The sequence below is a fragment of the Diadema antillarum genome, unplaced genomic scaffold (genome assembly GCF_040938485.1).
Source record: "Diadema antillarum isolate AM-2024a unplaced genomic scaffold, OU_Dant_1.0 seq00000041_RagTag, whole genome shotgun sequence".
Lineage (NCBI taxonomy): Eukaryota > Metazoa > Echinodermata > Echinoidea > Diadematoida > Diadematidae > Diadema > Diadema antillarum.
The window spans coordinates 2,599,577-2,626,357 of record NW_027271153.1 but is presented as its reverse complement, the minus strand read 5'-3'; the positions used below and the strand labels follow the sequence as shown (position 1 = coordinate 2,626,357).

Here is a 26,781-nt window from a genome sequence, read left to right as displayed (position 1 = left end):
ACGTGGGACCCCCAGTAATGGATGTTTAATTGTTGCAAAGTCTTCAGTTTTTGACATTGTGATCAAAGAATGCTATGTCTACTCTTCATTCTTGACATTCTTAACATTCTTAAGGACAGGTTTTTGGTTTTTTTTTCCTGTAGTGATACAACTTACTGTAAAAGCTTCACATGCATTGTTTCTTTCTCACTCTCTGAATTCTTCTAATCTTTCCAAGTGTCACACTAATCTGTGTCAAAGTGGTTTGTCAGATTCCTTTTAGAATCCAGTGACTTGATGAGAACAGTGTAAAAACAGAAAAGAAAAGAAAGAAAATTAACAAGGGTGATAATTTGTACATTATTTTTTTTTAACAATGCCACATTTGAGACAAATTGACATGGATTGAAGGTAGACGTATGTGGAGAGTAGTGTTGTGTTCTTTGGTGCGAAACGATATGCGGCTGATGAGGTGGGCGTAAGGTTGGGGTGAGAAGCACTGTGAAGGCGAGTCTGATGTAACTTTGTATTTATGAATGTAAATTTCACAGAGTGGAAATGTCAAGTGCAAATAAACTTCCGTCTCTGAAGTGTGTTTCACACAGAGAACTGAAGCATTTTTTTTTTCTCTGGTTTATGTTCCTTTTCCCCTCTTTTGTAAGTAGTATATTTCCTTTTGACATCTGAATCATGCATTTTATTTTTTATTCCTTTGCTCTATTTATTTGTAGTTGTAGAAAATTGAATGCCTCAATGTTATGTATTGATTTTACAAAGTGCAAGGACAAAAAGGACAAGTTTTTAAACCATTGATGTGGAATGAATGACAGTGAAATGTGAAAGAAATGACGTGTGTAATGATATGGAGAGAGATCTAGTTTCAGTAACCTTCAAGAAGAAATGCAAAAGCTCCTTGTAGACCAGTGTGAGTGAATCTATCACTAAACACCAGTGACAATTTTTGTGTATGCGTACTTGATAGCGCGTCACATCTCGTGACCGTGATGTGTCAGAAAAAGAAACGTTAAGAATCTGCTGCTCAGTGTTGCTACAGTGCCTATGTTTGATAGAATGAAGGGGAGTTTCAACCGTTTTTTGATTAGCGAAGTTGCAGACTTGATGTATTTGTTCTTTATTCATTCTTCATTTTTGCATTTTGGAACTTTTAAAGGGATTTGGAGTTTGGAATAGTACAAGTTTTCCCTACTATTGTGGGTTTGAATTGCATTCATCTGTTTTTACCCACCAAATCCATGGTGTCTGTATACTAAGAAGGAGCAAAAGAAGAAACAGTCAGTTGGTTTCTACATTGATTGGCTTTGTCAAACTTGGCAGGTGCAGTAAAAGAGCGGCTGCTGATGTTCGTGCAAGAAATGCTAAATGTGAGTGATTCAGCGAGTTTCATTCTGTATGGGATGAGCAGTGGGTGTTATTGAGACACATGTGGCCAGAATACCAGAGAGTTCACCCGGGGGAATGAAAATGGAAGTTTGGAAAATCCTTAACCAGAAGAATAGTTTATTCAGGGATACCTTGTTTTTCCACCTTGTGGGCGCACAAGAAAGTCTTGCAAAACAATCAGAACAAATTGTTTGGAGCTACTTCACAGTATGTACAGTGGTACACAGGACTGTGCACCTTCTAGCCCTCCCCCCCCCCACCCCTGGTGGAAACCAGTCAAATGAATATGATAGCGTCGGTTTCAATTTGCGAAAAACAATATCTCACGAAAATGTCTGTGACCTTCTCATTCACGAAAATAAAAGCGTATACAGTATTGTATATGCCATATTAAGTGAGTGTAATCTTTTGCAAATCCGGACTACCCAACAATTTCACAAGTGGGTATATTCGCAATCCTGGAGTACAGCAGTGGACAGAAATGTCCGGAAGTTCACACATCCATTCGTCACACAGTAAGCATGCCAAGTTTGGCCAACTAAACTGAATTATCATTCTTGTTTGTCATGTACTGCATACCAGTACATGCACACATGCATGTCACATTCATGTTGGTATCAGAGTTAACATTTTAGCGTGTTGTGAAATTTGCGAATAGTACCCTTGCAAAATTTGTGAAAATAAAACTCCCCGCTTGATACGTATGTGGTGCATACAGTACTCGGCCATGTCAATTTGATGTTTGATGCGCACGTGATTCCATGCTCGATGTTTTACCTGGGAGGTAGGGGGCGGAGGCTGGTGCTGAACAGGCGACATGTCACACAGACCTGTATAGGAGCTATCGCATCTGAGGGGAACAAATGTGATGTTGTATTGGGAGGGGGGGGGGGGCTTTTGCTGTGCATGCTTGGTGGTAATGTAACACAAACTGAAATCCCTTCTCTGCAAGTGGCTGTGATGTTCTAGGAGCTTGTCATGATAGACGTAGAGCTTGCTCTGTTCGTATCTGCAAGAGACTTCGTGCAAAACTTCAGTGGGGTTAACTGAGAAAGAAACAAGAGCTTTGATATATGAATATAGATATATTATAAATACATATATATATAGATATATACACCGTGACTGGTAAATTTTTTGAATGATTGATTTGTTTCGTTGAAGTTCATGTGTCAAAATGTCAATTGCTTAATCCCAGCTGTTATTTATGTAGGAATGAATTCTATATTTTCATATCTGTTTCTTTTCGAGTGTAATTTGTTTAGACATAGGAGTATTAGAAACGAAACTGAAGAAAAAAACAAAACAAAACAAAACAAAACATATTCTCAGGTTTAATCTAAGCTTATCTTTTAAAGAGAAGTAGATATTTGTCTTGTAACAGAAACAATGTGCAAATTGTGGTGGAGTAGCCATTTTGTCCCACTGATGTGTCATGGGTCAGATTAGCTGTAAGCTGTAAATAGCTTTCCAGTCTGTGTACAATTGTTGAGAAAATGCAATGTTAACGAGGCAGTGTGAATTTTAGTGTGAATTTTTTTTTCTTACTGCATGTGGTTACTCGATCTATTGCTCTACAATATCAGGATTTTTGAAATGTTAGAGCCAAATAATGTGCGAGTCCTTACAGTTTCCTTGAAGAAGATATCAATGTGTAAGACATTTCTGTTTTAATGTTTTTTGTGACCTGAAGTTTCCTGTATTCCTGTGCGAAGCACTGCATTTGGGGCTTCAGAATCAGTGCAACTGCATCAGTGATTAATATATTCTCAGTCCCACATGTACAGTAATTTGTGTGTGATGTTGATCACTGAAGACCTTCCCACAAATTTATGTGTGTACCTTTTACGAAAAAAAAAGAAACAATTGCAGATAGCTTATTACAATGAAGACAATTTTGATTTTTCCATGTAAAAAATGAAAAAAAAAAATCTATGACTGTTACTCCTCATTTGGACAAATGTATGCAGTGTGTGTTATTAGATAAATCTAGGAGCAAAATGTCATGGATGTTTACACTGAGAGTAGATAAGTTTGATGGCTGTATTGTGTCGCTGTATGTTTGGTATGTGACTAATGACTTTGTGTACATTGTACGATTGTACCTCAGAGAAATAAGGAGAAAAAAAAAATGGTTGGGGAAAAAAGTGTTTGACAAAACTTTTGTCACTTTATATACAGGGATTTCATGCCAATCTCCACAACATGTAATCCAATTTGCTTCTTCCATCATTTGTGAGATTGCTGTTTTATGACTAGTTTAATTAAAAAAACAAAGACGTAAAGGGAAGTGACAGTGAAGTGTTCCAATGAAAATCCTGCTCATGCCCGCCCGCCCTTGTGGCACGATGACAACATTCCATGTCTTTCCAGCCAGCCATGTATAGTGGGGAAGCATGGGAGTGCATAGATGGTCATTCTTCGGACTCTTCGAACAGGGAGGGGAAGGAAGGGGGGGGGGGGGCGGGGGGAATAGATCGAAGATTGCTGAGGCATTTTTGAATTTGTGGATTTGAAACATGTTTGACAAGTTGACTGTTGTGTCACTGTCTTTAACTCTTGGTCGAGATTTGACCCTATGATTGAAATGCGGATGAGAAATTTTCTGATGCATTTTTCATGATGTCGTATTGTGTTCAATCAGGAAGTTTTGTGATTTCAATTTTCCCTTCTTAAAGCATGCTATGCTAGTACCAACATAATGCCCAAAGATTGGTTTATGAAAGTGTTGATTTTCTGCTGAAAAAAAAGGCTGTTTTCTCTTTCTTTCTTTTTTTTTTCCAATGGCAAGAGCCCATGTGTGCAAATCATCACATGGGTTGGGGATTACAGTGACATAATTTTTCATTTTATTATTATTATTATTTTCTTTAAACAGGCTGGGTATAGCTCAAAATTATATTGAGAGTTATTCAGAACTTTTCATTAAGTTTGCAGTTCATGATTTAGTGTATGCCATGTGAATCATGGCATGTGTTAACCCTGTGCAAAATAGAAGATAACCGTGAGCACTGGAAAAAAAAAATCAAAGAAAATTTCGGGGAGGATCCAAGGCTGCCTTCTTGCAACACTTTGGAACCACTACCAATTATGTTTGAACTTATCGTTTTATCCTTTTACATTGTCTTGCAAAATGTTGCCAATTTCCTTTAAAAAAAAGGAAGAAAAAAAAAAGGTGTGACATTGTGCAAAAGTCAAATACTGTACAGCTATGAACTTGATGGAAGTGTTATACACATTCCTTTTCTACCACAAACTGGTATTCGACTTGCTGGTAGGCTATAACTTTTTCTGAATTCCCAGTTGGTAAGACTTTCGGCAGGTGAGGACCACAACTGGTGGTGCATGACAGATTTGGGGGTGGGGGGCGGGGGGGGGGGGGGGGGGAGTCACATACGACTTTTGACTGGGGTAGTTTTGTTCTTGTAGAGCATTTCACTTCTGGCACAAAGAAATGTGTTACCCAAATAGGATCACCTATGCTCTTGGTAGTGAAAGAATTACATATCAACACTAGTAGTTGGATCGTTGTAAATCCATTTTTTTGAAATCACTCCTATTGTTTCTATAGCAGATTACTTCAAAAAGGAATCAATTCTGTATTTAAGGGAGAAGTAACCTTTTACCTCAGTGAATGTGGACTGTTTGATTTTTTTTTTCCTCCTGTAATGCGACACCTTTGCAAATTTTGATATCTTTACATGTTTGGGACATTTTGAAAAGAAAACAAGATTGAGGGAAAGAGTAAACTATATGGAGACATTCAATTTTTTCAATGTGGATATATTTTACCAGAATTGAGTGTCATACTCTCTTTGTTGACTTGCTTCGTGTTTTTAATCGATTATATCTGACATTCGTGTAGTTAATGACTGTTTTCACTGTGTGAATGCACGCTTGTGTGTTCTTTCCATGATTGCATGTGTATGATTGTGTGTGGTTGTGTTTTGACCGTGTTTGTGTGTGTGTGTGTGTGTGTGTGTGTGTGTGTGTGTGTGTGCTTGTGTACATGAGTCTTCATGAAGCGATGTCAATGTGCTGTTGGTGTGCAGGGATGCATGTGTGTATGTGTGTGTGTGTATGTCTGTGTGAGAGAGACTGCTTTAAGACATCCCCAGTCTCGTATTAGGAAAGTTGTTTCTTGCAAGTTGTAGCATTGTTTTGTGTACTCTTGCTTGTTTTCAGTTGTGTCAATGGAATCTGTATTAAAAACAAAAAAAATTGCTGAAAAAAAAAAAAGAGCTTGACCTTGTGTTTTTTTTGGAGCATGTACAGTAATTGACTGTCATTGGTACAAGTGACTCCCATTATAACAAAGTCATTGGAACGACAGTTTTCTTTTGGTATCGAAATTTCCAAAACTCTTCCACATAAATGACAAGAAAATTGGAAACCTGATGATTTACATGTGTAAACAAGACAATAAATGATTTTTAAGTTTAGAAGCTTTCACGAATATTGAGAAGGCCGTTTGTTATGGAAATTTATGAGAATGACTCGTATACCTAGTGCCTACTGCCACATGTCTACAGAACACAACAAAGAAATAACCCCTAAAGTAAGGATAAACTTCTTCCAAATGCCATGCACCATTGCTCATTTTGTTAGCTGCCCCAATACCCAGTAATTTGCTGGAAATGCCTGTTGAAGTCAAACAATGTACCGGTAATGACCGCATATCCACGCATCGTAATGACTGAATATCTAATATCACGCCTCATTGCCCACATCATTTCAACATCTGTGGTTGACTGCTCTTCTGGCTTCCACACAAATATGTGTGGGAGCCAGAGCCGACACTTGTCGGCGCCAATTAAATTGTTCTTAACAGGTAGCAAGAAAAACTAGAAATGTCGCTATGGCGACAGATGCCTCCGCCATAATGCATGATTCTCCTAATAGGCATATAGTACAATGTCTTCACAATGTGTGATCCATGACAGTTTCACATAACTGGCATAATATTGATATGACAGGTTTGTCAGAAATGACTCTAATGTTCACTTTCCTTGAACTGGGTTTGCTATAATTGTCGAAGAGTGAAGGGTACACATACACTGTATTTGGGGATTTGAGAATTTTTACTTGAATTCTGACGGACCCTTTTATAAGTTTATGCATTGAGTAATTTCCAAGGTATGAAGAAAGAGTGTAATTACAGTACAAAATAGATTTTTTTTTTTTTTTTTTTTGGGGGGGGGGCATTGAAACCTGGCCTTTGACCCTTAACCTTTGACCTTTGACATTCTGGCTGGAAATTTCCTGGAGAATCTCCATTAGGTGATGCATGTATATATTAAGTTTGAAAACTAATAATGCAAGCATTTCATATACTAGTGTATGAGGTAAATAGTAAAATATTGAGGAGTTGACCTTGACCTTTGACCCCATGACTATTGACCTATGACCCCTAAATTCCCTAGATAATCTCTGCCAGTCAGTACATGCATATGTACCAAGTTCCATGAAGATACATTGAACCATTTGTGAGAAAAGTGATACTACAACATTTTCACCTAACCTTTGACCTTTTGACCTTTGACCTTATGACATGAAACTCTCTGGAGAATCTTTATGCAGTACTACATATCTACACCAAGTTTCAAAAAAATACCTTAGGGCATTGCATAGATGTTGGGGAAATAGCAACATTTTTAGCATTTAACCTTGACCTTTTGACCTTTGACCTCTTGCCAATGTCACTAAAATCTATTCAACTAATTGTACCATCATACATCATCTTTGGACCAAGTTTGGTGAAAGCTGCTTCATCCAGTTTTGAGTTATCACGTAAACAGATAAATTTCAGGATTTGACCTTGATCTTTGACCTTTGACCTCAGTCCGATTTCACTAAAAAACTAATCAAGTAATTGTCCCATCATCCTCCGACAAAGTTTGGTGAAATTTGCCTGATCCAGTCTTGAGTTATCGCGTAAACGGATACAATTTCATGATTTGACCTTGACCTTTGACCTTTGACCTTTGGCGGATTTCACCCAAAATCTAATCAACTAATTGCCCCATCATACTTCATACTTGGACCAAGTTTGGTAGAATTCAAGTCAATATTACTCAAGTTATCGCGTAAACGAAAGCGGACGGACGTACGGACGGACAACCCGAAAACATAATGCCTCCGGCACCACTTCGTGGCGGAGGCATAAAAAGAAGCCATTTGACTACAGTGTGCATTTGGCTGGAATGTCTCCCTCTGCGTATGTGGCAGCTAGCCACAAGTGTGACCCCTCATAACATAAAGGTAACGGTTGTTGATCGTGACCCTTAGCCGTGAGGAATGACCTTTAACCTATTTTTCCTGCAGGAAATATTTCCATTTAAATTTCTTTTCAGGTATTCCTCCCACCGATTTACTAAAAAACGTTGGGCTGTACTAGCCGAAGCTTAAATCTGAAATGACACTTTTGGCTAAAGATCAGCTTGAGACCTGACAGTGAGGACTTTTCTACCCAATTTGTAAATGGTACGTCTGTACCTCACTTAGCATACACTAGCCAAAGTATGACACAAAATCAAGTCAAGTGTTTTAATTGTGTCATGAGATCTGTTGTGCCATGACATGTTGATGACCTCGAAAATGTACAGCCTCTGTTTCTTGTGAAATGGTGGAGACACTAAAAAAAAAACACACACACATTATACAATTACTGATTTACAAAATGCAGAGGATGAAATTTGAGAAAAAGAGTGTGAAAGAGAGAGAGAGAGAAATAAAGTGACAGAATGTGAACGAAAAAAAAAAAATCCGAAAAGTAATATCAATGCAATAGGTCAGTCTCAGAAAAAAGTCCATTAATCATAGAGGCCTACTGTATTGATGGCAAAGTGAATGGGGGAAGTTTCATGGGGAAAAAAAGAAGTGATATTTTACCGACTTACCAGGCTGCCCATCCACTTACTGGAAGATGTGGTTATTCAATTGTTTGACAAACTCAAGAAAAACTTTCCTTTAAGTTCCTACAAACAGTTTTAGAGGCTCAATAAATCCATCTGCACTAATACACAAACACACCCACACACAATAGCGATCTTGCACGCTGTCAAGATGATAAAGGAAATCAGAACCCCTTACATGCTGCACATCCTGCTAAAAACTTTGTTAAAGTTTTAGTTACAGGAGAATGAAAGTCAAATACATATTAGATTTGAGAGAATGCTGCAATATTAGAACACATCAATGAATTTTGAGGAAAATCAGACAATCTGTTGTAAAATGAGGAATTTTGTGACTTCCCACATGGATAAACGATACAAAGAAAATCTAAAGAAAATTCCAACATATTTTCACTTTTCTAGCAAATTATGGAAAGAGCACTTGACGTACTTCATTCGAAAAGAAGGAGAAATAATATTAACGTTAACATAGACATTTATCAGCTCTTCATTAAAAAATGAAAATATGTGGAATTCTCTTTATTTTGCTAAAATATACAAATTCATCTTACTTGGTTGAGCACATAGAATTACTTGCAATGAAGTTCAGCCTTTTTCCACACAAACACACAATAAAAAAAGGGCAAGACACATCTAAAATACAACACAACAGACAGACCACTCGTCATCTTTTCATCTTCTCCTGTGTGAAATCTTTAGAGTATTTAATGAACCGCTCATGCCTGCTACTGGTGAAAGGCTAAAGATGTTTCTTTGTCCAAAATACTGTTTGCAGTGTTTAGACTTAATATAGTGAACAAAAAGAACATATACACATATGTTGCATAGATTCATGTAGATGAAAAACAAGTCTATAAAAGTACTGCAAAATAAATTAGACCCATTTTGCAACATAAACATGAACATGAACGTATATGATATCTCTAAGTAATATCACATCATATCACATGTAAGGAAAATATGTAATTATGAAAGCAAACATTTGAGTTGTGCAAAAGACATTGAATGCAGTACAAATGTAATACCGTAACAAGGACAGTTTGGGCCATGCACGGCCAAAATGGTGTCCACATTTGTCAGACTTTTCGCTACAAATTTTGATTCTTGTTTTATACGATTCAAGTCCTTCATGATAAGATGCCCCCTCTATCAGATTTGAGAAGCATTTCATCATTCCTTATTGTCACTTAAAAAACAAACAAAAACAAAACAAAAATGATATGCCCATAAAGCAAGGCTCCATACAAGCAGGGGCCCTGAGGCCACTAGAAATCAATTGCAGGCCGCCAAATTTCCAAAAAGGCTATCTATTTGTGGCCCGTTCAAGCACTTCAGGGCCACTACATCTCTCTTTGGGCTACTAAAATCTCAGATTTAACAGGGAATGAAAAAGAAATATAAATGTAGGTTGAGTGAATGCACCCATATTACTAGAACAAACAATCTGTTTGAAAGTTACAAGTTTTTTAAGTTTTCGTGCTGTCACAGCTGGATGACAAGATTACTATCATGAGTCACATAATATGGAAAATGATATAAAGAAAACAAAGAAAATTCCACATTTCTTCACTTTTCTGGCATAATGAAACAGTACTAAACTAATCTCTTTCAGAGAGCAGGGGGAATGATATAACCTTTGACATACACATGTATGTCATTAACAAGTCATGGGAATGTGTACTTTTCATATTGAATGATATTTTGTGGAATTTTCTCAATATTCTCTTCACATCATTTTCTATGTATTTTCAATCCACAAAGTCCGTTGCTGCCCTCCTTGCATGTGCCTATGGCATAATGGGTAGTAAGTAGTAAGTAGTACTCAATCCACATGAACATGTATGTTTGGGTTTCAGTCCCCTTCGATTTTGGTGGCCCGAACAGGCCACTAGAAAGAGAGAGAGAGAGAGAGAAAAAAAAAGCTAGCATTGAGGGATGCATAAAGGTTAACACACTAAAACCTGACAACTTTTGTAGAAAATTAACATTGTTCAACTAGAGATGATTGTAGCTCATGCTCTAGTAAGCACAGACACTGACAATTACATATATCTTTAGAATTCTAGTGGTACAGTTATACCAAAAACATCACTTCCAAAATTAATTGCAGCTACACAGACAACATTACAATTCCTTGATTGCTGCAAAGGTGTTGCCACGAACACTACAATCATTATCACTTAAAATTGTTGTAAGGAACTATGGTATGTCCAATCAGGGCCTTTTAATCAGTTATTTAAACTGACATAAATGTTGCCATCTATTTACTTTCCCAGCTCACTGTGAGCAGCAGACCTGGCTACCATCTGTGATATCACCTTTGTCAATGAAAACAGCATCAACTGGCCTGCATGAAAGGCTTAGCTCTCATCTGCTGTTGCAGTTCCTGGTTAAGTTGCCTCCGTACAAATGTGCTTGCAAACATAATATATTCACAATTATATCAAAACTGTGGGCACCATCACTCCAAGCTGTTCCTTCAAATTAAGTTTCCTCCTATTGCATTCAGTAGAAAAGATAAATATTGTGGGGGAAAAAAGAAACCTAACAAGAAGAAGAAAATGAATGTCTTTTTAAAGTTTGATGGCCACCACTTCCCCTTTTTCTCTGCAGCCGTCTTGGTTCTAGGTAATATGGATAATAATCACATGACTACTCTTAGTAATCATTGATCATAATGTGCTAGATGAATCAAATTTCCATTCACTATACAAAGCAGCCATGTTTTTTTCTCCGCAAATACAGCAAACATAGACATGACGTAAAATTTACTTTTGAATTTAGACGGATCTCTCTTGGAGTCTTCAACATAATCAAGAACCACACATCATTACAAGCCTTCACAATGAGCACAGTCATTTACTTTGTGAAAATTAGTTCATCTACGGTACTCAAAAGTTGTGTTCTGTGACCTCTATCATTCCTTTCTTATTCTCACTTAGGATAGGGTAGGTTGGGGGCAGGGAGAAATGGTACAAACAGTCATGTGCTATTAAAGCACAGTCATTTACTTTGTGAAAATTAGTTCATCTAGAGTACTCAAAAGTTGTGTTCTGTGACCCCTATCATTCCTTTCTTATCCTCACTTAGGATATGGTAGGTTGGGGGCAGGGAGAAATGGTACAAACAGTCATGTGCTATCAAAGCACAGTCATTTACTTTGTGAAAATTAGTTCATCTAGAGTACTCAAAAGTTGTGTTCTGTGACCCCTATTATTCTTTTCTTATCCTCATTTAGTATGGGGTATGGTGGGTGCAGGGAGAAATGGTAGAAACGGTCATGTGCTGATTAAAGTTTACAGGTAAAAGTTGAGGAAAATGGTACTTTTGACTGTGCACAAGCTCTACAAAAGGCACATAAATATGCATCTATAACAGAGCTCCAGAAGTAAATGCTCTAAAAAGAATGTTGTAGACAGAGTTTGTTTGTTTTTTTTCCAAATCCTTGATATTAAGAGACAATAACTATGCCCCTGTAAGTAACAGAAAACAAGGGAAAATGTGGTAGAAGCATAATCTGGTCAGATTGTCACATATGCAATGGCAAAGAAAATACAGTACCACGAGTAATAATAATAAGTTCTCGCTAAGTGGACACAAAGGAAGAAATACTAGATGTTTGTTAGCTAGCAGCTGTGGGACCAACAGCTTGACATCTCTTCCAAAGGACTATGAAATGAGGCTGAAGTGCCTGTCCACGGGGGCAAAAACCATTGCAGCCAAGGAACTTGAACCAGGGATCGTAAGATCGATGGTCTGTGGTTCTAACCACTGAGCTACAAAAAGCTCCTCATATGATATTACCATACCAAATACCTGTAGAGACACAGTACATCTTAAAGGTGATTCAACTAGGGTGTTTGTAATTTTAATCAGGATTTGGGTTCTATCATTGTAGCATCACAGCATGATGTCAAAGTGCACTGATCCCTCTCAAAGCAAGCAAAAACATAAAGAACAGAAACATAAAACACACACACACATACACACATACAAAAACAAAACAGGCTACTGTGCTTGGTCATTGGTGGTGGCAAGACGAAATCAGTCAAACAGTATTGCGATCATGTGCAGGTTCTTGTGCTCCTTTTCTCGTTGATCCATGGGAGGAACTGGGTGACCTCAGCGTAGACGCCTGGAGCATTTGGCTGGGCACAGCCATAACCCCAGCTTGTCACACCGACCACCTTCCAGATGCCTTCCTTCTCACACACCAGCGGGCCGCCGCTGTCCCCGTCGCAAGAGTCAACGCCGCCCTGCAGGAAACCCGCACAGAACATCTGTGGCGTCAGCTTGTTGCCGTACACGTTGGGCCGTCGGCATGTGGATCGCGGCAGAAGGGGCACGCGTGCCTCTTGCAGTGTGTTTGGGTACGAATCGCCTGCATGGAGGAAAATATAGAAGAAACGTTCTGATAGTAAAAAAATTTTTGTGTACCATGCACTGCACCTAGACTTGACTTTGCCTATTAGTTTGTACCGCTCATTTTCTTGGTAATGTAGCCCTTTATGTCCTAATATGCACTTACCTTTGGCATACTATGCTTTTTCTTAAGCATTCAGATAATAAGGCAGTCGGGCAGAACATGCAGAAATATGTACAGCTGTGAAGTTTCATGATGATACCTTGAGCCACTTCTAAAATATGGAAGAAGTGCAATTTAGCACTCTCACTTGACCTTTGCCCTTTTTTGGCCAAAAGAAACCAACAAAACTTCCTTGAGAATCTCTATTGGGTAATATATGCATATTATACTATAAAAAAAAATCCTGCAAGCATTGCATAAATACAAGGAATGGGTGAAATTTTGAGGAGTTAACCTTGACCTTCAACACCTGACCTTTGACTCAATGACCCCCAAAATCCCATTATAATCAATCACTGCCAGTCAGTACATGCATATGTCCTAAGTTCCATGAAGATACCTTGAACCATTTCCCAGATGTGGAGAAAAAAAGTGAAATTTTAACAATTTTACTTGATCGTTGACCTCATGACCCAAAACTCTAGAGAATATTGATTGGGTAGTACATGTATACACTAAATTTCTGGCATTGCACAGATACAGGGCAAATACTGAAATTTTGAGCATTTGATCTTGACCTTTGACCTTGAGCATCTGCACCAAAAAGTTCAGAGGCACAACTTCACCCACTCATACATAAACATGCCAAGTTTTATTACGATACCTCAAACATATTTTTAGTTATGCTGTCCTCAAAATTGATTACGGATGGATGGAAGGACGGACAGACGAAGGACGGACAACCCGAAAACATAATGCGTCAGGCAACACTTTGTGGCGGAGGCGTAAAAAGAAGGTTCTGAGGCATGGTCAACTGCTACAGTTGTGTCATGATAGAGAAATTTATTCGAGGGACAAACAGGATATGGCAGCATGAACTACTACTGTACACGCCATATATTTTGCGAGTCTAAATTTTCGCAATTCGGGAATTCCCGACGATTTCGCGAGTGGTTAAATTTGCAATCGTGGAGTCCTGTACTGAACGGAGATATGTAAATCGGGCTCAGAGTCAATATTTTCGTGTGTCTTTGATTTCGCGAATAGCACCTGACTCACCAAATTCGCGAAAATAAAAACCTCGCGAAATATTCGGCGTATACAGTAAACCTGGATACCCCTCTAGCACCCGACTGGGCCATTGGGCAGCCGGGTTGACATGATCAAATTCTATTGGTATGAAAGGAGAGCATTCCCACCTAAGTTGCCCCATCCAGATATCCAGCACTGATGGTTTGGCTGGAACTCTCCCTCCGATGGCAGACACGCTGGCGTCACATGCTGAGTGATGATGGCGGGACGATTGAGCCGCAGCAGGGCGATGTCGTTGTTGGTGGTGCGCGAGTCGTAGTCGGCGTGCTTGTACAGGCACTCGATGTCAAACTCCTGCTCCGAACCCTCGTCGATTCTCTGGTTGTGCTCCCCGAGCCGGACCTTAAACGACCGCTTTCCATACCTGAGATGGGAGGAAGAGGGAAAACCTACAGACATATATGCATATAGGTGAGGTACACAAACTTCTGCTATGTACTGCTCCAGAGTTTGGGACAGAAGATGGGGTTAACACGAATGCTTTAGTCCCTCAGTAGAAACGTCTACAATTTGAGCAACTGTATGTTCAACCACTGACAGAAGATTCCTGGCAATCTTTGACGATATCTGCTCACACATTTTCATTTTGGTTTCTTATTTGTTTGTTTCTGGGTTGTTGATTTTTTGTGGGTGTATTCTTGTTGCTATTCTTCTCTTTTCTTTTTGAAAATGAAAATGTTCACTTTGACCCCCCCCCCCCCCAACTTGCAATGTGCTGCACTGCAACCAAGTTTACCTCTGGAAGCAGTGGGCGGCAGAGAGAACGTGGTACTCATCGACGAGAGTGCCGCCGCAGTAATGGCCACTGCCCTTCAGCACGAGCTGGGCCTGCCAGGGCCAGTTGCCCCGCTTGGCATTGGTTCCCCCGATGATTCTTGCCATGATGTTGCCGTTCTCGATGCCCCGTATCCCACAGACAGTGGCTGGTGAAATAAAAAGATTCAATGGGTTAATCCATGACATCAACAACAGCAACAACAACCAATCATTAATTCAAACAAAGCCACCACAAAGCTCAGTGATTCACATAGAGTAAACTTGATGTCCTCTTGCTGAGACCTCAAAAAATTTTGGATAGGATGCCATCTTTTGATTGGTTGATGCTGAACCTGAGAATCTATAAAATCAGTAGCAAGTTTAGACATTTTATTCTTAACAGTCTTTTCACAGCATCTTGTGGTAAACTTTACCACCATTTCACATTTTTTGAAATCTTTTTGTTTTCTTCTTCTACACTGACCTTTTTTTTAATCCTGTCAAGGACCAGAAAGAAATGAAGGTATGAAGACTCAATCCAACCTTCGTGATTTAGCCATTATAGGACCAGCAGTAACCCAGATGGGAGACCCTTGCAGGATTATAGTCACATGATTGCATCATGGCCAATCATTGACAGCATTCATGCAGATTATTCAATATTACTAGAAACTGATACATTTAAGAATAACAACGGTACACTGTTCTCTGTTAAAGTAAGATGCAAAGTATTAGAACAGATGGCAGCAAAACAGAGAGCTGTTCAAGTGTGACGCAATCTGTGACATGAATACCAACAATGCTACACAGGCACCATCAGCAGTGGGCATTGACCACTTGCCAGAAATAGGCAGTGCAGGCCAGAACTTACGGGTCTCGCCGCAACTGACGCCTACGTCCTCGTTATGCCGACAGTTGTGCCTGCCCACGCCCTGCGGGATGGTGCACTGGCGGAGCGAGGGCTCCGTCCCGTCGCACGTCACGTCGTCCAGCCAAATTCGACCGGTGCCCTCTCCAAATGATGCCTGTGGGAAGAGTCTGACATCGCCGCTGGTGGGAGGAGGTTGAGGAGAAGAGACTCAACAGCATTGGAGTAAGACATGGTACAAGATAATAGGGTTAAAAAGACAAAAACTTAGTCCACCGTGATCTGCCACTAAGATGCACTAAGCATTGTTCGGTCCTAAAAAGACTACATTATGATTTCTGTGTGAAGAGATTTTCAGAAAAGGTGCCAGTTATCCTTAGCAAGCCCTCACAACATAGGGCCCGGCTTAGAGTTGTAAAAGCTGAAGGCAACCGGGACACAAAAATGTCCCGCTAGATTCAACATCAAAATTGCTGTCTGAATTGGCGAAAAAGGATGAAAATGGGATTACACCTTTCCATTCATTTCAGAACTCTGTGAATGGTACACCGGGACAACATAGTATCTACTGCGATTTCATATTTAACATATACGTTACGTGAGATACATGACATGACAGCATCTTAAAAAAAAAAAAAGAATCACATGCTTCCCTCAAAATGATGATATTGGCCACATTCAAATTTGCAAATTGGTAATGATAATGGTGCCATCACCTTAGAGATAATATAAAGTTTTGGTACCTCAAAAGTTTCCCTGAATTTCCTTGTCTTAGTTTGTGTTTCAGGTTAAAGTACCTTTCATATAACTAACACTGTGAGACTTACTCACCCCAAAGTGCTCTCATATCTTAGTAATCATGCAATAATGGTTTCGTACCAGAGCCGCCGCCGTACGGCGGCGAGGTAGTACACGTATTGTACGATGCATGATAACTGCGACCAGCAGCGTGTGGCAGTCCCATATGCATAGCGTAATGGGGCTTCGCATTGTAGCATTCAGGATCATGACAGATTTAGTATCGCGGGTAAATATCAACATAAAATCCAAAATTTCTTCAATTTGAAGACTTACCAATTACTGTAAGTTGAAGTATTGAAAACAGGCTTCGGGCAACGTTTGGTTCTGCCAATAGTCCCTTTCTGTTCGAATTGATGACTGAAAGTGACTCGGTCGAGAGGACCTTGGGAGAGCTACATACACTGAATACTACGGCCAGCGCATGCGCACACAAACATCTTATCCGTTCATGGATTTGAAATTGGTGCGCATGTGATGTGTGCGCATGTGCTGGCTGTAGTATTCAGTGTATGTAGCTCTCCCAAGGTCCTCTCGATCGAGTCACATTCAGTCATCAATTCGAACAGAAAGGGACTACCGGTATTGGCAGAACCAAACGTTGCCCGAAGCCTGTTTTCAATACTTCAACTTAATTGGTAAGTCTTCAAACTGAAGAAATTTTTGGATTTTAAGTTGATATTTACCCGAGATACTAAATCTGTCATGATCCTGAATGCTACAATGCGAAGCCCCATTACGCTATGCGTATGGGGCTGCTGGTCGCTATGTGTATGGGGCTGCTGGTCGCAGTTAATTGCGTGATTACTAGGACATGAGAGCACTTTGGGGCGAGTAAGACTCACAGTGTTAGTTATATGAAAGGTACTTTAACCTGAAACACAAACTAAGACAAGGAAATTCAGGGAAACTTTTGAGGTACCAAAACTTTATTATTATCTTTAACACACCCTCCCACTGGTTTGGGAACGAAATTACCATGAAATTCATTTATGCAACTACAACCCATTTTCCCCTCTAGGGCATTACTACTATACTATGTACACTTATTGTATTAAGGCTACAATTATTTGATGTGAAGGATACAATTCATATATTGTGATTTCATGTTAAAAAAAAGTAAACAAATTTAAAGATTTTGCAAAGGCCAGTCAGAGGTTTGCAAGGTGACAAAATCATCATCTCTTCCCATTTGCATTTGTGGTTGGTCCTATTATCCCTATAAATTTAAAAGCCTATAACTTTGTCTTTTTGTCTTAAGGGTTGATTCTAATGAAAACTCCAACATTCTGCTCATCTGGTTATATTTCATTTGTTTAAGCAGGCTTGAAACCTGGTGTGAAATTACCCTTTCACTCTGAAAATATGCATTGACTTACGCAATGTTGAGCTGGTTGCACACCACCCTGGCTGCGTCAATGGTGAAGTAATCGTCACAAACCGTGCCCCATTCGTTGTTGATGAAAACTTCCACCCTGCCTGACTTTGAGTCACGGCCGCCGACCAGTCGTACAGGCCATGTTTCCGTTTCTGTGACTTCAAGAGAAAGCAGGGGAAAACACAGTTGCTGAAGTGAGTATTGTTATCATCATTATGATCATTTATTCAGCCAAACATAATATCACATATAGGAATCATGCACTCTCATGGAAAAGGTACAATTGATGTATAATACAAATACTATAGTTAGTTAGGAAAGCAACACATGGGCTAATTAATAATTTCACTGTTGCTCTTACGCATGTAAATCTTCATGTGATGTATGCCGATACATACAGACACACATACATTGCAGATATAGATTAAAAACACTTATCAAAACAGACCAATAATGAAAATATCACTTTAAAGTACCAGGTACATGAAATAAGATGAAAACTAGAAATGTCGCTACGGCGACTGGTGTATGCCTCCGCCATAATGCATGGTTCTCCTAATAGGTCTATAGTACAATGTCTTGACAATGTGTGATGACAGTTTCACACAATTGGCAAAATATTGAAATGACAGGTTTGCCACAAATGTGCTGAATGTTCACTTTCCTCGAACTAGGTTCAATTGGATGAATGATTAAAACGTCAGAGTGCAGGTATTTGGGGGAACTGATGATTTTCACTTGACTTTTGACCCTTGTATAAGTTTATGCATTGAGTAAATTTCAAGGTATTGAAAAAAAAGTATAATTTCAGTATCAAATGGTAAAATAGTACTATCTAAACCTGGCCTTTGATCTTTGACCCCACAGTTCCAAAGAGAATCACTGTTAGGTAGAACATGCATAAATATGTAAGTTTCATGATAATACCTTGAGTTACTTTTGAGATATGGAGGAAGAAGTGCAATTTAGCACTTTCACTTGACCTTTGACCTTTTGACCTTTGACCTTTTGGCAAGAAACTTCCCACAGAATATATATTGGGTTATACATGCATACATCAAGTTAAAAAAAATCCTTCAGGCATTGCATAAATATAAGGAAAGTAGTGATATTTTGAGGAGTTGACCTTGACCTTTGACCCCCTGACCTTTGACCCATGACCCCCAACTTCCCTAGATATTCACTGCCCATCGGTACATGCATATATACTAAGTTCCATGAAGATACCTTGAACCATTTGCGAGATATGGAAAAAAACATGAAATTTCAACCTTTTTTTCACAAAATAACCTGTGACCTTTGACCTTTGACCCTATGACCCAAAAATCCAAACAAAGTATTATCCCCCCAGGATATACCCTCATACCAAGTTTGATGCAAAACCACCTCACAGTTCTTGAGATATCGACAAAAACAAAACGGGACGGACGTACAGACGGACGGACGGACGACCCGAAAACATAATGCCTACGGCCACTTCGTTGGCGGAGGCATAAAAATATAAATGCGATTTATTTGCTGTTCAAACTTAACAAACCTTACTCAAATGATACCTTCATTCCATTCGATAAAAAAAAAAAAAAAATGAAATGCCAATGCCTCCGCCGCATTGCATTATTCTCTCATGCAAGTGTAGGTCTGTAGTGCACCTTGACAGTGTGAGACAGACATTGAAAAAAAAATGAAAATGACATGTTTGAAGGTTTGATGGCACAACAGCAAAAGTGTTTGGTGTGTAATTATTCCTTGAACCAGATTTCATTTTGATGGTGAAATTATTTCAGAGGGGAAGTATTTGGGAATTTGAGCATTTTCACTTGACCTAACCCTTGCCGTTAGACTCCATGGCCCACACCTTTTTTTCAAATAATCACTAACTGGTAACATCAACTTTTCATGACAATGCTTTCAGCTATTTCAAAAATATGGAAACAGTTAAACCTTTGATCCCATGGCCCAAATCTTTCCTTGCAGAATCATTATGTGGTAATACAGTACATGTACATGCATACCTAGTTTATATAAGTGTATGCATCGACTAATTTTCAAGGTATGGAGAAAATTGTGAAATGTTACCATTAAATAGCAGATTTTTTTCATTTGCACCTGACCTTTGACCCTTGACCTTTAACCCATGACCTGAAACATTCTCAACAAAATAATGGTCAGGTAGTGCACTTGGCATACATGCATACAGAAAGTTCCTTGAAGATAATATGAGCCATTTTCATGATATGGAGAAAAAAAAATTTAGCACTTTCACTGGCCCACTGACCTTAGAGCCAACAGTCTAAAACTTCCCCTAGTAATACATGATATGCTAAGTTTATGCTTTCCATAATATTGATTATGGAGAGAAGGATGGACCAAAGGAAGGATGGACAACCTTAAAACAGAATGCTTATGGTGACATTTCATGGCGAAGGCATTTGATAAAAATTATACAACAGGCATGGAACAATATGTAAGGCTGCCAACTCTCACACAATTCACCAAATTGTAACTGTCTCACTCTTATGAAAGAACTATCATGCCGAACCTAAAAAGAAAAAAAAAGTAAAAAAAAAGGTTCCCAAAATCCCTGATAATCCAAACTTTCAATATGCCCGAGCCGAAACTTTCAAATTTTCTCACATGCACACCCTCTCTAAGCATGTGTTCAAATCTTTCCTGAAGTATGCACCAGAGTACACCACTTGAAATGCAAAATTGTCAAAACTTCCTCCAGTGGAAAGGGGGGGGGGGGGGAGACAATCCCCTTCCACACCACCCCACTTCCACCACTGTCGCTTTGATTGATCGAGTTTGGTCACTCCCTCCCTCACAGTGTCTCAGTCCAAATTCTCGCTCAAAGTTGGCAGATGGTCATAGTGATGTACAAACAAAGCTGTCGAGTTCAACATTTACCTATATACACAAATCTTGGCTCTATATAACAATTGAAATTATTGAAAGTATAATTGATATAAACATGAAAACAGAAGGGCAAAGTTTATGGCCTTCTAAGATCTTGGCCGATTGCCTTAAAATTTTGTATGAGGGTAAATGATGAAATAATCTACAAAGGTGTATGGCAAAATTCATGACAACCCCTTTTCTCTTATTTTATATGAATTAATTCATGCTAATTTATGCAAGGAATCATAGCTTTGGTTATTTCTCACTGAATAAAGAGCTCTTTAGGAATTACACTTTTTTGGTACAAATGTCTTTCATAGATTCCTTATCAATCCCTCAAAGAAAATAATAGTTTGTATATGTATTTCTCATGTATCATCTTGTTTTCCAATTTTCCTATATATTTCTTTGATTCTTTTCAATCTTTTTTTACTATTCAAAAAATTTCAAAAGAATAAAGCTCTGTGAATGGTGAATATGATTACAAATATTTATGACATCCAGATTAATCTGACTTGATAAAATTGATTTATCATTTTGAAATTATGTATTTTATTGTTTTTTACATTTCTTATGTATTTCTTTGTTTTGTCACCTTGTGTTCTACATTGATCAAACCAACATTTTTATCAAACATCACATTGTTACTTTGTGTACCACTAGAATTTTTAGGTGAAATACAGAAAAATATGCAAAAAATATGCAGATTATGCAAAGTAGCTATTCAAAGAAGAAACAAAAATGTATGCAAGGTTCCTCTTTAGAGAGCAACTAAAAAAAATAGAGTTTTTGTCAAGCAGTACATGTACATGTAAACTACAATATGTCATGAAGATAACTTGGGCAATTTCTGAAATATGGAGAAAAAAGTGAAATATTAGCATTTTTACTTGACCTTTGAACTTTGATCCCATGGCTCAAAATTTTTCCTAGAAAATCTTTACCTGAAAGAACATGTATATATATGCTAAGTTTCAAGAAAGTACCTTCAGGCATTGCAGAGATAGGAAGAAAATGGTGAAATATTAAGAATTTGACCTTGACCTTCGAACTTAGACCATGAGCATGTGCACCCAGAAGTTGATTGGCACAACTTTGTCCACCCATACATGAGCCACGTTTTATTTAGATACCTCAAACGGTTCGTAAGTTACGCTGTCCGCAAAATCGATAACTGGCGGAAGGACAACCCGAAAGCAAAGTGTTTCCGGTGTACTTCGTGGTTGAGGCATAAACTACGCACTGTTGCATTTTCCTTCACAGACACACAACAGAGGATGCTCGCACAGATTAAACAAGAGGCTATATGTCATCAGAGAAAAGTGTTTACACTGCCCTGGATTGACAAACCTTCATTCTAGTTTCACTTCCACAACATTGACTACGTAAGTAATTCAGTAATTCAGATCCAGTTTAGACTATGCTTCCTGATTATGAGGCATCGTAGCGCATTGTGCTACAGATTTCTTGTAACCTTACGCCATTACATTTTGCGCAATAGTTTGTACACTCCACTAGTACTTGTACCAATGAAGTTCTCAGCATAATGTATACACATGTACAATTGTACATGCAATAGAAACAAAACCTTCTCGATAAACATCATTATCATCACTTTAAATACTAGTAATATTTCTATTTCATCTTAATCAGGTAATACATGTATACACTGCCCTGGATAGAGAAACCTTCATTCTACTAAGTTTCACTTCCACAACATTGACGACGTAAGTAATTCAGTAATTCAGCTCCAAAGTCTGGATTATGCTTCCTGATTATGAGGCATCATAGTGCATTGTGTCACAGATTTCCTGTAACCTTACGCCATTACGTTTTGTGCAATATAATTTGTACACTCCACTAGTACTTGTACCGATGAGGTTCTTAGCATTACACATACACATGTACAATTGTACATGCAATAGTGGCAAAATCTACTTTATAAACATGATCGTCATCATCACTTTAAATACTAGTAATATTTCTATTTCATCTTATAAGGTAATACATGTATACACTAAGTTTCATGAAATAAACCTTCAGGTACTGTAGAGATATGGGGGAAATCAGTGAAGGTTTAGATTTATGACTTTGACTGTTGATCTTTGATTTTGAGCATGTGTGTCCATAAGATGATATATGTACACTGTATGTCAAGTTTCATTTAAATATTTAAAATGGTTCCCAAGCTGTGCCACCTAGAAAATTGATTGTGGATGGAAGGACAGACATTCGAAAATATACATGTACCAGTAATGCTTCTGGCAACACTATTTACAGCAGGCATAAGAAACAAACATAAACTTATAATCATTTCTAATCATCATAATCATGATCATTTGTACTCATTGGCACATGTCTTCATTAGGCATGACAACTGTTCACATTTAAACTATATTCCAATCTGAAAATATAAAAATAAATTAACAAGAACATGGATTTGATATATGACTGTCACGAAACGGTGATTATCATGGACATTGAACCCTAGAATATTGATTTCTTACAAAACTACATATAGAGGGCACATAGCCGCATACAGGAATTTTTTTTTTTTTCCGAAGGGGGGGGGGGGGGGGGGGGGGGCGGGTGGGGACACACATATGTTCATTATTTAGTGATGACATGCAAATCAGGGAGATTTTTAATGTTTAGGATTGAAATTCATCAACAGATGAAAGGCAAGAGTTAAATCTGTAACCTACAAAAGAGCAACATCTTGAAAGCTTGAGTGCATAATATTTATCTGGATACAGTTGTTTTGGATGCTAATAAAAGACTTAGAATCTACTAAAACTGTTGTACAAGTCATCAGTGAGCTGCCTCCATGTAGGAAATGTGGTGATCCCTCAGGCCAAAATCTCCTCAGCATGAAAGTTTTACTGATTACAAATGTACTTCACTCCCATCTTTCAATTCTAGAATTTGTTCCATTTAATTGTTGGATGATTTTCGCTGTTGTTTTTTCTTGATTATTTTTATTTGAGAGGCTCATCTGGCTGGTGAATCTCTTTCTTTTTTTTAAAGCGAATTTTGTGAAATCACAATCAAACTTTACTTTTTCATTTGTGAGCGTTCGCCTATATTTTTCTGCACGCTTCCTCAGACAGGAGTTGACTTGCCATGGCTTAGTCAAGGACACATGTGAAGCACTACACTTGAGACTTCAATGAGTGCAAGGTTACCACCGTGATGCACACAAAAGAAAACATGGGGAATCAATGGGAGCAGCATATCAAATACTTTGCAAAGACAGAAAGTTTGGAGTCAGGAAGTTAGAAAACCAACAAGAGGCAGAAAAATTTACTGGAATTGCCGATTTTACCAGGGAGGTATTTATGACTCTGAACAAAATGCAATGCAAATTATTTTCCACGAACACTCCCTTTCTTTCACGCTGTATGACTGCCAATGCCTCTCCACCCCCCCCCCCCCCCTACGGCGAGACAGTGCCAGTCTGAAGAAGAGTGCCGAGAAAAAGTAGCTCACGAAAGTTCTCGAGGGAAAGACCAACTCTTGTTGTATAGCCATGAAAACATACTTCCATTATTGAGGACAAGCGCACTGTTTGGACAACAGAGTACACAATTGCTCACGATTGTGATACGTCTCACACCATTATCAACGTTGACAAGGTAATAACCTCAGCTCTAAGTTGTACTTTGACTTCTGTATTGTACATAGTATCATGATCCGAGAGATGTCACACTTCCCATTTATGAGATATCACAACGCATCTATCTAGACATCACAAGCATTGATGCGGTGCACTCAACCAGTGTCTACCCACTATCGCAATGTACACACCACATAGCTGAACGTATTCCAAATCATAATATGTGGCAAGGGCTACAGCCAGGTCAACAAACACATAGGACAATATCATGGCAGAAGAAATAAGTTGCCACAAGTTAATTTTGACGGATCATTTCCCGTAACTGTAATGCTATTAGAGTATTTCATTTGTTAAGAAGCAAAAATTGGGCACGATCCACTGAATCTGTGGTATCAAACCTCATAATGCAGGGCGTATCTGCCGCTATCCTAAACCATGCAATATTGGGGATTCAAAAATTGTATGCATCCGGGCCAGTATTCCATAAGCTTCTAAGACAAATTGCTAAAAGTCAAGTATTTTGTCTCAGATTTCTCCTTGGCTATGAAAACTGCCCTAGCGGTATTGCATATATATAAGGGCATTTTTCTCAAAACGGGCGATATGACTATTAAAGCAAATTCTTCAATTCTTTGACGCCATAAGAAAGATATTCATGTCACCACCTTTCACGAACAGCTCCCTTGTGGTGAAAGTCTATGTATTTAAACCTAGTTTTTAAGCAAAAATTGCAAGACCCCTCAGGCCCTGTCACACCTCTCTGGACAAGCCTTGCATGCAAATTGCGAAGAATAATTTTTGCTACCCGGAGGTCCCTGCAGGGAGGTATTTATGACTCTGAACAAAATGCAATGCAAATTATTTTCCACGAACACTCCCTTTCTTTCACGCTGTATGACTGCCAATGCCTCTCCACCCCCCCCCCCCTACGGCGAGACAGTGCCAGTCTGAAGAAGAGTGCCGAGAAAAAGTAGCTCACGAAAGTTCTCGAGGGAAAGACCAACTCTTGTTGTATAGCCATGAAAACATACTTCCATTATTGAGGACAAGCGCACTGTTTGGACAACAGAGTACACAATTGCTCACGATTGTGATACGTCTCACACCATTATCAACGTTGACAAGGTAATAACCTCAGCTCTAAGTTGTACTTTGACTTCTGTATTGTACATAGTATCATGATCCGAGAGATGTCACACTTCCCATTTATGAGATATCACAACGCATCTATCTAGACATCACAAGCATTGATGCGGTGCACTCAACCAGTGTCTACCCACTATCGCAATGTACACACCACATAGCTGAACGTATTCCAAATCATAATATGTGGCAAGGGCTACAGCCAGGTCAACAAACACATAGGACAATATCATGGCAGAAGAAATAAGTTGCCACAAGTTAATTTTGACGGATCATTTCCCGTAACTGTAATGCTATTAGAGTATTTCATTTGTTAAGAAGCAAAAATTGGGCACGATCCACTGAATCTGTGGTATCAAACCTCATAATGCAGGGCGTATCTGCCGCTATCCTAAACCATGCAATATTGGGGATTCAAAAATTGTATGCATCCGGGCCAGTATTCCATAAGCTTCTAAGACAAATTGCTAAAAGTCAAGTATTTTGTCTCAGATTTCTCCTTGGCTATGAAAACTGCCCTAGCGGTATTGCATATATATAAGGGCATTTTTCTCAAAACGGGCGATATGACTATTAAAGCAAATTCTTCAATTCTTTGACGCCATAAGAAAGATATTCATGTCACCACCTTTCACGAACAGCTCCCTTGTGGTGAAAGTCTATGTATTTAAACCTAGTTTTTAAGCAAAAATTGCAAGACCCCTCAGGCCCTGTCACACCTCTCTGGACAAGCCTTGCATGCAAATTGCGAAGAATAATTTTTGCTACCCGGAGGTCCCTGCAGATGACCTGCACATGACAGCGCCCAGCACTTATCTCACAAGTGGTTACCCCTGGTGTTGCGCATGCAAGATCTATTCACTGGCAGCCAAGTTTAGGCCCTGTCACACCTTGTCATGGGCTTGTTGGGTGTGGGGATTTTCCAGCACACAGGACAATTTTTGCAGGCGGACAAAGATTTGGGCAAGTTTTCGTATGCGTCTTACCTGCTGGATGCGTGCTACTCAAGTTCTACTTGAGGGTATTCTGTGTGACCTATGTGCCAGGTGTGGGGCTGACAATCAGCGAAGAAATTCCTCTGAAGGACTACTAAGTATTCATTTGGCAGAGGTCCAAGAGAATGTCATTATTCTGGCCGCAGCTGAGTCTCAACTACTGTGAAAGTGGAAATTCCTGTGGTGCTGAAATTTGTGCGCATTTCGCGCAACCAGAAACTAGCGCAAAAATAAAAGCACGCAAATATTTTTGCTTGCCATTATGCTCCAGTCTAGGATGTCTTGATTCTGTGGAATTAAAATCATGGAAAACTTTTCTTACCTGGCAAAGCACAAAATATAAATAGTCGCATGAAAATATTCACTTTTACAGTATCTCGCAGAATGGCAGTAACTGACCCTTAGCATGTTCACAATT

At 38.9% G+C, this 26,781-nt stretch overlaps 1 protein-coding gene across 1 annotated transcript in view; it reads right to left on the bottom strand.

The window, feature by feature from the left end:
- Positions 1–12,358: 12,358 nt before the first annotated feature.
- Positions 12,359–26,781, bottom strand: part of LOC139725457 (apolipoprotein(a)-like) — a 69,746-nt gene continuing 55,323 nt past the window's right edge. The window contains exons 22-26 of the mRNA XM_071636532.1: positions 17,713–17,869; positions 15,539–15,717; positions 14,648–14,834; positions 14,019–14,275; positions 12,359–12,675 (exon numbers count right to left, since the gene is read on the bottom strand). Of these exons, the coding sequence (XP_071492633.1) occupies positions 12,359–12,675; positions 14,019–14,275; positions 14,648–14,834; positions 15,539–15,717; positions 17,713–17,869 (1,097 nt within the window). The remainder of the gene's footprint in view (positions 12,676–14,018; positions 14,276–14,647; positions 14,835–15,538; positions 15,718–17,712; positions 17,870–26,781) is intronic.